This window comes from Saccostrea cucullata, unplaced genomic scaffold (assembly GCF_032062105.1).
Source record: "Saccostrea cucullata isolate Sc308-1 unplaced genomic scaffold, CSIRO_AGI_Scuc_v1 ctg10856, whole genome shotgun sequence".
Taxonomy (NCBI): Eukaryota; Metazoa; Mollusca; class Bivalvia; order Ostreida; family Ostreidae; genus Saccostrea; species Saccostrea cuccullata.
The window spans coordinates 1-15,174 of NW_026923814.1; the positions used below are offsets into that span (position 1 = coordinate 1).

Consider the following 15,174-nt stretch of genomic DNA (forward strand, 5'->3'; position numbering starts at 1 on the left):
TGATGAATCTTTATTGTCTTCCGTTCATCGAATCTCAATAATAATGACATATATCAACGTAAAGAATTCTATGCACGCTGTCCGATGGTCCATCGTAAAATTGTAAACAAACCTTCGATATCGTGTACATAGCCTTTAGCAAAATTACTGTATCCTCTTTTGAGCGATTAATTAGGAATTTTTTATGTCGTTGACCATGTCGATATCACATCGTCAGTAATCTTAGGTACATTTGTGAGAGAGCGCGTCCACGCCGGATGACCTTCGCCGCACTTCGCCATTTTCTCGTAGTGAAGGACGCTAGTTTGTCAGGTCAGCCTCGGTTTCGTATTTTAATGGCGGACGCGTGAATAGAGTCTATTGGCCACTATGTCTCCATTACTCTGTTCCATTTAACACCAAAGGGAAAATTTGTTTGCTTACATTTTTTCAAGGTCAGACGACACTTTCCTCAAATTTATGTTTTGTATATCTTAATTGGTATTATATGAAAAATCATTCATATTTGTAATTCTCTTCTGATTTCTACATTGTTTTCAAAATGTTTTTCAATATAAGTACACCAAAAAATTGCGATATAGGCCATTCAAAAGATTACCCATAAGGGTTATGTAAGTAACATGACCCTGTGGTATCTTGTCAAAATGCCTGGTAAGGTACCCCTATTTTTTGTGTGAGGAAACTTGTTTAAGTACCTATACATCAATGACAAATTCTTAGGAAAAATTATATATTTTTAAGTTGCAAGAACTTGTTACCAATCCCTTGGTATAAATTATACAATAAAATATGTTCAAAACAAATGATTAGTTTTAATTAATATACAATAGCAAAATCATGTTCATGTTTTACATGACTAAAATCACGTTGTTTAAATGTGTAGGGAGGTCCTTGGAATAGCCCCGCTTAGCTATAAAAACCGACATTCATCAGCAACTTTATGCAATTTACAGTTTTTATACTGTAAAAGACGACACGTCGACGTGGTCTAAATAAGTATTTCATTCTACAGCCCAACATGCATTTGAATTGTTTAGGTTTGATACTCGTTTCTGATCTGATGATTTTTTGATGACGTTTGTGATTTATTGGAGAATAATGTCCGCGGAATTTCTTTGATCTCGGCAATAATCGTGGCAGCATTGGTAATTTAGAACGGGAAAGAACATTATGATATATAAACTTTTTAATGTATAGTTAATCTTTAATTCTGAATAACTTCTCCCACCTCAATCCGTACAATCCCCATACATCAAAACGTAAAATTATATGTATGGAGCAGCCTGATCCTCCGGGCTGCAATAATCTTGTGTCATGACACATAAAATGAAAATTAAGTCATGGTTCCTGGAGGTTATTCTGAATCTGGAAATGATCAAATTTCTCAAAAACATTTCAGCTTCACTCTTAACCATATACAATCTTGATCTTTGCGTCATAACACATAATGCAAGCCATGGCCTATTGAGGTCAGTCCCCCACCCCCTTTCTCCTTTCTAAAAAAAAATCATTTCGAGCAAAATCCTGATGGTTAAGATCTTGTGTAAAGGTGATTTAAATGAAGTTCAAAACTAATTGTTTTCTTTTATTTTCTTTCATTATATTGAATAAACAATGCAATTCCATTTGGTTGATGTTTTTATTAAAAACTTCTAATTTAGATGACTGAGATAAAGATTTACATTCTGTGAAGCATGGAATATTAATAAATAAAAATGTGAACTTTAAGATAGAAAGATTTCATTTGAATATGTTTATGTATAATATATATTAATTATTCATACCCATTTAACAATCAGTTAAGTGTCAAATATTATTATGCTTACAAATTCCGATCAAATTTTAGCAAAAGGTCATTGGTATGTTTGCATGTGAAAATTTTGTTCGTGACTTCTCACCTTGGATTTATTTGTGCTTCAGGGCGCTTTACATTATATTAAGCGTGCGCGCGAGATCCAAAAAAAAAAGCAACCACGTGTTCTCAAGGGTGCTGGGAAATAAAAATTGTTCATGTTTATATAATTTAAAAAAAAATACATTATACATATATGGCGAGGGCATCGTACCAGAATATTTGCCCTCGAGTGGACAGGAAAGCCCTGGGTGTTATGTTACCCTCTGCCTTCGGCATCGGCGCAGCTGTTGGCGGTCTTCGTGATTGGGAGTTATCAAGTTCAATTCACATTTCCAGCACTTTGTCAAACCTAAAATTTAATATGAGGTAGAAATTGCTCCTTCGCCAGGTGTCCGGCACTACAAGTGAAACTCACGGGACTTTCGGATGAGACCTTAAAACCTGAGGTCCCGTGTCACGATAGAGAACCCTCACTACTCCATTACTTAATGAGGCAAGTAAAGGTCTAAGTTTGAAGCCATTCTAAAAACAAAACGTTTTTGCATGAGAAACTTTACTCAGCAAGACCTGAAAACATAAACAATAAACCAAACTGAACAAAACTATTACTTAACTAAATCTTTTTACAGTTTTACAAGTGTCCCAGTGTAGCATTTGAAACATAATACTCAACCAAGCCTTTCTGAGGAAGCAGATCTCGGTTGCAGTAAAAATCATTTTTAAAAAGTAGTGCTAAGTAAAGCCTGAAAACATAAACCTTGTCTACATGTGAACAGAGATTAAAAAAATTGTGTATAAAAATAGGTAAAAACTTATCCAAACCGTAATTTATGTTCTAAATTTGGAGTTCTTGTACAGTGAACAGCATTGATTATGAGGGCGCATATTAAAGAAAATAAGTAAAAATTAAAGTTTTTATTATTATAAACCAACTAGTGACAATTATGATAGTCATTGTGGTGATGGAAATTCATGAATAAAAGATATATACTTATAATGTCCGGTTTTAAAATCATGCATTCGTTCAAATGTTAATATCTTTATTAAAACTACCGATTGAAATATCGTATAATGAGAACTGTCAAACTTGTCTACTAAAACGCCCCTGTATCACTTAAGACATTAAATGCTTACATAACAGTTTTTTTTTTTTTTCAAATGTAATGCAAGAAGAGCAATGTTACGTGAGGAACCTATACATTTTATCCATTTTGTCAGTTAAATTTGAACTCTTTTCTGCCACTGTAGTTCCGAAATCGAATGTCAACACCTGTTGTGTAATATATTGCTATTATTCGGTTAATGTAACAGAAAGATGACAATAAATTATGATAAATGCAAATATTTTATTGACTTTGATAAAAGGGTAACGTTTTTCTGTGGAAAGATAGTGATATTGGGATGTGGACCGATGCTCAAGTTGCTTACAAGATGTTACTTTAAAATTCAATAACATTTGTCATGACGCGATTCATGAAATATGCCCAAGTGGCAATTCTGCAGTTCACATCAAAACTTTCAAAATTATACATTCCATTTATTAAACCAATACTCGAATACGCTTCTATTGTATGGGATGGGTGCTCTGAGCATGATTCTGAAAAGCTTGAAAAAGTATAACTTCTTGCAGCTAGAATTTTCACAGGACTTCCTATTTTTGCATCTACTGAAACTAGCTGCAATAATGTAGCCCTCTCCGATTTTTTTATCTGATATTTTCTGGAGAGGGCTACAATTCCATCGCATCTCCATAATGGTGTAAATATATTTTTTTGATACGGGTGATTGGAGGCAAAATAAATTATTTTTACATTAAACTTACTTCTTATAAGACGGAATTTTTGTTCACTGTCAACAACATAGCCTGTTAAACTCGAAAACCATGTAAAATAAATCTGTGTCTTTCCCAGCTGCAATATTCAGCAGCCATGACAGTTCACGCGTGACGTAGTGAGACTTTCGCTTGAAATTTGGAACAACCAAATAAAGCAAATGTCGATGTTTATAAACGATTGTGCTATAATATATTACAAAAACATCGATAAATAAAACCATTTCAAGTGTTATTTTTGCGCAAACGGCGATACGTATGCTTAAAATAAGGGAATTCCTAGTAGATCCGCTCCTATAGAACCTAAATTCTCATTGGCTGTCCCAAAATACAATCCATCAAGGTCAGTAAACATGGCGGATAAATTCAAGTTAAGCTGTTGACACACACGAAAAATAACCGATATATGGGTCGTTGTGAATATTTTTGGATCGATTTATGTTTTGCATAATTACATATTTGGATTCCAGGTAAGAGATAATAATAAAATAGCCGTTTACTGATAATTTGAGCCGAAATATGTGCGGGAGTGATCCACTGCCGCATCTGCGCCATTATAGAGATCCTAAGGAGTTGTAGCCCTCTCCAAAAAAAAAAATCGGAGAGGGCTACATTATTGCAGCTAACTGAAACACATTTAGAAACGGGATGTGAAACTTTAATATTTAGGTGCTATGTTGCAAAAATAACTACTATGTTCAAAATTAAAAAAGGAATTGCCCCTGAATATTTGAGTAATATTGTGCCAAACAAGCACGAAAAGGTATCAAAATACAATACCCGCAATAAAGAGCATTCTGGTGTTCTAAGATGTAGATAAGAATTATTCAGAAGGTCATTTGGGCCAGATGCTGTGAAACATTGGAACTTATTAACATTAGAAACAAGAGAAGCCATTTCAATTAATTCATTTTTAATAATATAGCTTGTACCACTTATTTTTCTTTTGGCAAACTCTTCATAATTGATGCATAATTAATTCATGCTAAAGTAAGACACAACTGATTACTTAATCATGATCTTTATAAGCGCAATATTATTAGCAGTCCTCTTTCTTCATGTAGAAAGTATGAAGATGTTTATCATTATTTTTTTTCTTTTGCATGCAAAAATTATGCAAGTGCTCTTTTCGATCACTTGTTTATGGTTGAAGAACTGGTTTCAATTGACACATGCAAACCTGTTATTATGGGATGATAAAGATTTGCCGGTGTAAAGACGAATAATGACCCCCATCGAATAATGACCGGGGGTCATTTTTCAACAGCGAAAAATGACCCCCGGTCATTATTCGACGTAGAAAAATGACCCTTTTGCCCGTAGAAAAAGTGTCACTTCCCTAAAAATTTGCAGAACCCACGTGAAGAAAAATGACCCCCGTAGAAAAATGACCCCCTGTAGATTAAAGCTAAAATTTTTAGGGGGCAAAAAAAAATTGGATAAAGAAGTATATTGGCCAAAATGCTCACCTGAGCTTATTGGGAATGAACTGATGATATGTTGATCTCATAACATTATACAATTATAGCTATATTTTAAGTTAAATGCAATGATTCAGAATCTAAAGAAGTAAAAGATTTATCAAGCCTTAAGGGTTAGGTAAAAATTGTTTTTTGATGGTGGAAATCATCGAACTGACAGAAAAAATCAGCAGTGTTATAAATTATTATATCCTCCGCTTGAAAAGCGGGAGGGTATATAGTGATTGGGATGTCCGTCCGTCTGTCTGTTACGCTTTGAGGTATCCATCTCTTATCCGCAAATCCCCATATATAAAAAGATGTGATCGTGAAACAGCTATGCCCCTGTATGGCAACATAGCGAAGATAAAACTTTTCTTAAATGCAATTTAAATATATTGTTACCCAAAGTAGGGTCTTCTCACAAGAAATACAACAAGAAACACCACTTGTTCAAAAGTAATGGCTAAGGATAAGTCTTTGAAAGGTAGGTCAAACTCAAAAGTCAAAGTTGATGATTTCTTAAGAAAATGTTTAATGTAACAAGGATAACATATGTGAAGTATAAATACCCTAGCCCTTACCGTTCATAAGTTATGGCCAAAGTAAAAAATAAATCATAAGTACGGAAAACTCCAAGGTCAAGGTCAAAGGTCAAGGTTTTTAGTATCCAACGAAAGGTAATGCCAAAAAACTACATATTTGAAGTATGAGAGTGCTAGTATCCACCGTTTAAAAGTTATGGCCAAAGTAAAAATTTGGCATTTTTGTGTAAAATGGGATAAACTCCAAGGTAAAGGTCAAAAGGTCAAATTTGGTGGTACCCAAAGTAAGGTCTTGTCACAAGGAATATACATGTATATTAAATATGAAAGTCATAGCTCCAATAAATGAAAAGTTATGGTAAAGGTTAAGGTTTTTGCGGACAAACAAACCGCCAGATAGACAGACGGACATACAGACAAACACAATAAAACTATATACCCCCGAATCTTCGATTACGGGGACATAAAAAGAAAAAAAATGGTCTTCAATTAATTTTTCATATTAATATACATTATAAAGAAGACGTTACAACAATGAAAATGTTTGTTCTGATTTTCATATTAAATTCTCTGAAAAATATACTCAGAACTGAGTAAAAGGGTGGAGTAAAACCAGAATTAAGGTAGAATCTATGTCGGAAAAGTCTTTGTCACAAGATTTTCAAACTTTTCAAAATGATAAATTAGTACTTGCTTATCAATTAGTTAAGATATCATGATATTTTTCCCTGTTTTTTAATCTAGAACAGGCTGTGAAACTTGGTATGGTATTTACATACTGCGACTTCACATTTTCAAATATTTTTAGGGGTACTTGTCATAAAGGGAATATGTAAAATCACAAAAAATACTTCTTCAAACATCTTCGTTTATAAACTTTTTTAACTGAATAATATTAAACAATATTTTATCAAGAATAATTTCTTTTTATTCAATTAACATAAAAGATAAGTCCACCATTAAAAAAAATAGTCAAATGAACTTTATTATTTTTAGTCAATTATTCACCCTATATTTGTAAATATTTTTTAGACGTCTTTGTCACAATGTTTTCAATCTTCAATATGATGAAGAACATAGCCAAATGATTACAAAAAATGATTAAAATATATACCTTTCCCCTCTAACTAATGAAAGATAGGCTATTTACCGATACTCGTATTCTTGACCTTTTTGCACTTACACGGGATTTAATAATTACATGACTGTTTGGGGTTACTTTCAGATTAAATATTTATCAGAAATTGTACTTTTTCTTTAAAAAGATCATATTTGATATAAAACTTGTAATCAAACACCAAAAATATGAATAGGTAACAAATAATTGTTAAATAATAAGATTATGTTGGCAAGATTGAATTCTGTGAATTTCAAAATGCAGTATTTTCTACCAATTTTATTGAAGCTGTCAAGTACGGGAAAAGTGGCATTGAATTAATTATGACGTCTTAATGGGTTAGCACAGGTTTAACACATTTACAAGTTATGATGTCATACGAAGTAGGTTCTACGTTAAAAGAAATGTAATGAATACTGTGTGCTAAATCAAAAGTTTATGTCTACATGTACAAAAGCAAAAAAAAAAAAAACCACCCTACTTTTATTTTTCTATAAGAAGGAATTAAAAATAAGCTAAAAATAATCTACTATTATACTAATTTTTAACTGTTACTTTGCCACAATACTTTCAAGTATACCTCCACTGTTCTGCCTCTGTGCAGAGTGTTTACCAAACCAACAAACCAAAACAATAAGGGCGGATCACTCTTTATTGCATCGATGCTTGTATGTGTATGGTAAAAGACTGAAAATAATAAAGAGACAAAATTTACAAACAGATTCATACAATTCAGTTGTACCCAATTAACCTTATTTTACATTGTAAGTGACAAATTATAGACAAACAAGAATAATATCCAAATTCAGTGAACATTTTTCCAATTTAAATTCAATCATAAACTGGCCTATCCTAAAAAATTAAAATGCGCTCTTAGTAACATGTAGGTTATTCATCACATAAACTGAGAAACAATATAGCGTTTACATACATAGCAGACTTTTACTTAACCATTTACTTTCTAATACACATCGAAATCTATTTCCCTATCTGATCAAAAGTAAACCGTAAAATATAACGTTAGATAATACATAAAAACTTACTTATGGTGCAGGGATGTACCCACAAGAGTGATAATACTTTAAAACAATGCTTGGAACAAACGAAAATGGCCTCCTAGCCTCATGTAGGAACAACATAAAATATTCTAAAAACAAACCGTAAAGGGTTACAAACCCGGAATAATGATAACAATGTAAAAAGAAAGATAACTCTTACGAGGTATAAATTGTGTAACACTACACTCCCCGCCTGATATGAAATATCACACCCTTACAAGCAAAACAAATGTATACATTATCCTTAACTGAGGATACCTACAATGCACAAAATGTAGTTACTTTAACTCAATACATAAAAAACCAGTCATTCAACTTTTCACAAAACAGTTAGTCATGATTTGACAGCAAAAGCACGATCTGAGTAATCGGTCGCACATATGTTCTCTTTGCTCCGTCTTTGAATGTCATAAGTTCAACCTTTCTCACGAGATGATCCTCGCTAGGGAACACACGAGTAACACGACAGAGAGGCCAGAAGTTCCGATGCTGTTCTGCGTCCTTCATAAGGACAATATCTCCTTCTTGAACATTTGGTTTGGTATCGGCCCACTTTCTGCGTTCTTGTAGCGACTGGAGGTACTCCTTGCGCCATCTGTCCCAAAATCTGTTGGCAAGAATTTGGACTATCTTCCACTGAGAGGTGTACATGTCGCGAACATCAAAGTTCATGTGACTTTCAGAGACATTCCCCATTTTTTGGGTAAGTAGAACATTGGGTGTAAGTACCTGAGGCGACTCTGTATCAGTTGCAATAGGAACGATTGGTCTGTTGTTGACAATTGCCGAGACCTCTGCAAGGAAAGTGGTGAGCACTTCGTGTGTTAGTCTGACGTGACGATTCTCTTGTAAGATGGCGTCAAGGATACGGCGCGTGACCCCTATGAGACGCTCCCAAGTTCCTCCCATATGTGAGGAATGAGGGGGATTAAACCTCCAAACTGTTCCTTTATCCGTGAGAAGGTTATGTATGGGTGCGTCCTCAACATTCACAGAGTTAATACCTAATTCACGCACACTGCCAACAAAATTTGTGCCTCTATCTGAGTAAAACTCCTTGACATCTCCTCTTATGGCATAGAATCGACGTAGAGCGTTCACAAAGGAAGGTGTATTCATCTGTTCTAATACTTCAATGTGCACAGCCCTACAGCACATACAGGTGAACAAAGCTGCCCATCTCTTAGAGTCAGCACTCCCACCACGAGTACGCCTAGTTGTCACACTCCATGGCCCGAAACAGTCCACTCCAACGTAAGTGAATGGGGGTGAGGGTTTCAACCTTATCGCAGGTAGGTCCGCCATCTTCTGAGTAAGAAGTTTCCCACGCCCTCTGCAACAAATCACACACTTGTAAATCAGTGAAGTCACAATACGTTTGGCACCAGTAATCCATAGACCTGCATTGCGGATTGCTCCCTCTGTTATATGGCGCCCTTGATGGTGTGTTAACTCGTGAAAGTGTAGAGCTAACAGCTTAGCAATATGATGACTCCCTGGCACAAGTATGGGACTCCTTTCCCCCAAATCAAAGTCACCATGTTGTAATCGACCTCCGACCCGCACCATGCCTTCTTCATCTAAAGATGGGTTAAGTCTCAAAATGGGACTGTTTCTAGGAAGGGGCCTTTCATTCTTAAGTGCAGTAATTTCCTTCTCGTAGACTTCTAACTGGACGTGATGTATTATAAGCTCCTCTGCCTTCCTAAATGCACTGCTATCTTCTGTAGCTTTAATATCCTTCCTGTGGTGTGCCACTGCATGGACAATCCGTTTCAGGCACATGATGGCTCTAACAAGATTCTTCCATGAAGAAAACCTCTCAAATCGTGAAGTCCAGGATAAGGGGGTAGACACATCCACCTTGCAAACCACAGTGTCCTGTTTGATTTCCTTATCCATAGTTGGATCTACCAAATCATATGTTGGGGCAGGACCATCTACAGTATCTTCTAGGCGTAGCCATTCTATTGGTCCACTGAGCCATGAGTCATACAGTGCACTGTCGATAGTAGATTTAGTGCCATGGTCTGCTGGGTTCTGGTCCGTAGGGATGTAGTTCCATTGAGATGATTTGGAGAAGCTTAGAATTCTTTGAACTCTGTTGCTTACATAGGTTAAAAATCTCTTTGTGCGATTGTACACATAACCCAGAACGATCCTGCTGTCCGTGTAGAATTTGTAATGATCTGCATTGATGTCTAGCTGATCCCTTATAATAGTAGCAATTTCTACTCCCAGGATGGCCGCGCACAACTCTAAGCGTGGTATAGAAGTGGCTGGTCTGGGTGCAACTTTAGATTTACCCATAATGAAACCCAGATTGATGTCTCCACCATGACTGTGAAACAGGTAGGCCACAGAAGCAATAGCAACCTCCGAGGCATCTGTGAAAATCAGTACATTCTTCTCTTGAAGCTGTGAGAAGCCAATGGGTAGGTACTTACGAGGTACATTCAATGCTCCAAGACGAGTCAGTGATTGGGTCCAATCATCCCATCTGCTCTGGAATTCTTCTGGTAAGGGAGCATCCCAGTCTACAGAAGGTGCCTGTGTCATTTCTCGAAGAAGTAGCTTTCCCTGAATAGTGATAGGCGCTATGAAGCCTAGAGGGTCGTACAGGCTATTAACACATGATAAAACTCCTCTTTTAGTGTACGGTTTCTCCTTCCTGGTAAGTTTAAACCCGAAGGCATCCCTCTGAAGATCCCACACGAGTCCTAGACTCCTCTGGGTAGGAAGATCATCATGTGTAATATCTAAGTCAATCAAGTCCTTTGCTAGATCTTTCACGTCAAAGCTCTGCATCACTCTAGGGTCATTAGACGCAATCTTATGTAATCTGAGGTTCCCATGGGTCAGTAAGGCCTGTTGAGTTCGTCGTAGGAGATCTATGGCTTCTTGTGTTGTTGGTAGGGACACCAGACCATCATCCACGTAAAAGTTCCGCTCCACAAACTCTCTTACGTCCTTCCCAAAGCTGTGTTCTGCTTGAATGGCAGCAAGACGAAACCCATAGGTAGCTACAGCAGGTGATGGGGTGTTTCCAAAAACCTGGACTGTCATGCGGTACTCCGTTAGAGGCTTGGTAGGGTCATTGTCTGTGTACCATAAAAATCTTAAGAAGTTCCTATGTTTCTCTGAGACACCAAAGCAGTGGAACATTTGCTCGATATCTGCGGTCACAGCTACGGCTTCCATCCTAAAACGCATCAACACTCCAATGAGACTATTTGTAAGGTCTGGACCTGACAAAAGTACGCTGTTCAGAGACAAGTCCTGGAAGCGAGCTGAAGAGTCGAACACCATGCGAATCTTCTCCGGTTTGAGTGGGTGGTACACCCCGAAAATTGGTAGGTACCAACATTCTTCGTTTGGTTTCAGAGGTGGGGCTACCTCTGCATGATTTCTGTCAAAAATGTTCCTCATGAATTCTAAGGCATGTCCAAGTTTGGTGGGATTTTTTCTCAACGAAGCATCTAAGATCATAGCCCGTCTCATTGCTTGGGTGTAATTATTTGGTAACACAGGCCTATCATGTTGGAAGGGTAATGGGGCTGTCCATTTTCCGTAGGAATCTCTGTGAAACTCCCTGTCCATTATTTCCAGAAACTGGCGGTCCTCAGTCGACATTCCAGGAGTCTCATCATTCACTGTAGTACAGAATATCCCTGTACAAGAACCGACGCCATGTTGATGTTTTTCTTGTGAAATAAGTAACTTGGAATCACAAGGCTCAAGTAGGGTACTACGCCCATTGTCCAACACATGAGTCTTATTCACTACAATGGAATTAGGCCTATGAGCACTACCCAAACACACTTCGCCGATAATAGTCCACCCCAAGTAGAGTTTTTGCGCAAACGGCAAGTCTGGGGGCCCAAGTTTTTGTTCGATCACATGATGCGCTTGGATCAGATCCCTTCCTATGAGAAGCAGAATCTCGGCTGTATGATCCAAATCAGGAATTAATGGTGCAATATCCAACAGGTGTTGATATGCAGACGCCACTTCAGGAGTCGGTATTTCCTTACGATTGTTGGGAATCTCGTCACATTCTATAATTTTAGGTAAGTACAACTTCTGTTCAGCTGACACTGGCTCGATGACGAATCCCTCTGCTGTTCTTCCAGAAAATGTAACACTTCCACCACAGGAATTCAACGTGAAAACACAGTCATTGCCCCCTAACCCAAAGTAATCAAAAAACTTGGAACGAGCTAAGGTTCTATTGCTCTGATCGTCTATCATAGCATAAGTTCTAAAGGTAAGATCAGGTCTGTTAGATGGGTATACGTTCACAAGGACAATTTTCCCACAAGATCGGCCAACTCTATCCTTCCCACACAATCGGGTACAAGAGGACGTGATAATGTTTTCATCTCCCTTCCCAGATGGTGATTCCTTAGATGAACTCTCCCCGCCATTCTCTTGCCCAGAATCTCTGTGAAAGTGCATACACGTAACATGGCGATCGCTTTTACAAACGTCACAACTCACTTTAAGTTTGCACTTGTTGGCCCTATGCTTTCCCTTGCAGCAACGGAAACAGAGTTCCCTACTTTTCAGAAAGTCGCGTTTATTTGGGAATGTCATTGCCAGAAAGGCACGGCATTGTTCCAAGGAATGGTCAGCCTTGTGTATAGGGCACCGCATAGAGGATGTTGGTGTTTCGGTACCAACGTCTGACTTCCGAACAAAGACTTTGTTTGTAGGTTCTCTCTTCTTGTCCGGTGGATACCTGGTACTAGAAATAAGACCTGGATCATTTTTCAATTCACATATCTCCTGTATGAAACTGACAAATATGCTAAATGGTGGGAATGGAACATGATTCAAACGTTTATACTGAGATGCACGGGTGGCCCATTTATCTTGTACTTGATTGGTGAGTTTACTAACAATAGGCAATATGCCTGAGGAAGTGTCATAGTATCCAAGTAGTCTGGAATATTTTGGGTCCTGCTTGTTGGATTCAATCTCATACAGCAAGTCAAGTAGATCATAATAACGCTTCGGATCCATCTCTGTAATTTTTGGAAAGTCCTTGAGCTTTGACTTCAACGCTGCCTCCACCATTTCTGGTTTTCCATAGAGGTCTTCTAATCGTGCCCATATCAGGGATAAACCCCTCTCAGGTTGGTGAGTATTTGCTGAACGTATGGATAGAGCGTATCTTTTTGATTCGGGGCCCAGCCATTTTGTCAATAAATCAAGTTCTTCGATTGGTGATGCTTTCAATTCCTTCAGAATATTCAGGAAACCAACTTTCCACACTGTATAGTTTTGCGCCGAGTCATCAAATGCCGAAAAACGATGTAATAGTAAATCCTTTTTCAAAAGGTAGTTACTGAGGTCAACTATAGGTGACTGTTCATGAGGTTGAACATGACTGGCAGTTGGAAAATGAAATCCTGCTTGACTGATGCTTGCAGGTCTCGAACGATGTGAGGCATCATCATGTTGAACATAGCTAGGTGTGATTTCTGAGTGGTTGCTGGCCTGCGAGTTCACATAAGCTTCAGTTCTTTCTCTGGCCGTCCGTTCCACACTTTGTTCTTCAATGTCAAATTGAAAACTTCCTTGAGATCCACGATCGTAATTTTCCATGGCGTTTACTTCTGCGTTTGCCACAGCTGCTGCTTCTTTTTCTTTAGAAAGCCATATATCAATATCGGTAGCTGCCTTTTGTTTTTCCAGAGCCGCCTGCTCTTCCAAGAATTTAAGTCTTGTTTGCTGGGTCTCCGCTTGCACTCGTTTTTTGAGTATTTCTGATATTGTCTTTGAGGCTTGTGATGAAGTCCTGGATTTCACTTCAAACTTTTCCGAGAGTCGTTCGGCTGCCTCTAATAGTTTATTATGTAGGACATCTCGAAATGTGAACACTATATCGGAATATGTGCTATACTGAGACTCATGCTGCTCCAGTTTCTGTAGAGCTTGCTCTGTGCGTGCTCTTCCAAGGAAGTTTGCTAGGGCTTGACTTTCTTTAAGGTACTGTTTGAATTTTGCATTTATGTGATCTTCTGTTGTCCTTAGGTATTTCCTGTCTGTATTGTCACCATCACAATTTGCGATGAGGTCCTCTACCTCCCTCCACGCGCTAGTGCACTTTTCTTGTAGATCAAGGAACGTTTGGTCAAAGGATGCCTGACCCTTCTCTGTAAGAGTCCGAATCCTGGATTGTTTATCATCCTGTTCGTCTTTGACCTGTTGTTTCTCCCCTTCCCCTGTTGCCATCGTCCTACAGGTTGTCCCTGGTCATAATCTTTTACTGTTCTGCCTCTGTGCAGAGTGTTTACCAAACCAACAAACCAAAACAATAAGGGCGGATCACTCTTTATTGCATCGATGCTTGTATGTGTATGGTAAAAGACTGAAAATAATAAAGAGACAAAATTTACAAACAGATTCATACAATTCAGTTGTACCCAATTAACCTTATTTTACATTGCAAGTGACAAATTATAGACAAACAAGAATAATATCCATATTCAGTGAACATTTTTCCAATTTAAATTCAATCATAAACTGGCCTATCATAAAAAAATTAAAATGCGCTCTTAGTAACATGTAGGTTATTTATCACATAAACTGAGAAACAATATAGCGTTTACATACATAGCAGATTTTTACTTAACCATTTACTTTCTAATACACATCGAAATCTATTTCCCTATCTGATCAAAAGTAAACCGTAAAATATAACGTTAGATAATACATAAAAACTTACTTATGGTGCAGGGATGTACCCACAAGAGTGATAATACTTTAAAACAATGCTTGGAACAAACGAAAATGGCCTCCTAGCCTCATGTAGGAACAACATAAAATATTCTAAAAACAAACCGTAAAGGGTTACAAACCCGGAATAATGATAACAATGTAAAAAGAAAGATAACTCTTACGAGGTATAAATTGTGTAACACTACATCCACCAACATTTAAAGTATGCTTTAATCATGGCGAAGAAAATTATGATATGATAGTACTTGTGTGAAGGCTTAACTTCATTTCAATACTTAATCTAGAGCCTCTTTCAGAATTATTGAAAGGTTAGAGTTTTATTTATATTTTTGCTTTTTATTTATTATTTTTTTTTGTTTTGATTTAACGTAATGTTCTTTTTTTTGGGGGGGGGGGATAAAAATCTCTTCCTCTTTCATTGTCAAATAGGATTTGCCAAACTTAAACAAACTAAAAGTTGAAATGACGGAAAATTTAATTTTTCCTATTAAAGAGTATTTAAACCTGATTTTGCATGGTTTGATTTCTAAAAACAAGTGGAATATCATTCTTTAAGCAAAA

The 15,174-nt window shown here is 37.1% G+C and overlaps 1 protein-coding gene across 1 annotated transcript; it reads right to left on the reverse strand.

The window, feature by feature from the left end:
- Window positions 1–8,196: 8,196 nt before the first annotated feature.
- On the reverse strand, window positions 8,197–14,106 carry LOC134264951 (uncharacterized). Its single transcript, XM_062747189.1, has one exon. The coding sequence runs from the start codon at window positions 14,104–14,106 to the stop codon at window positions 8,197–8,199; it is 5,910 nt and encodes a 1,969-aa protein (XP_062603173.1).
- Window positions 14,107–15,174: the final 1,068 nt, after the last annotated feature.

Bases quoted from the DNA above. Each gene is read 5' to 3' on its own strand.
- LOC134264951 (XM_062747189.1), bottom strand. From the start codon at position 14,106: ATGGCAACAGGGGAAGGGGAGAAACAACAGGTCAAAGACGAACAGGAT.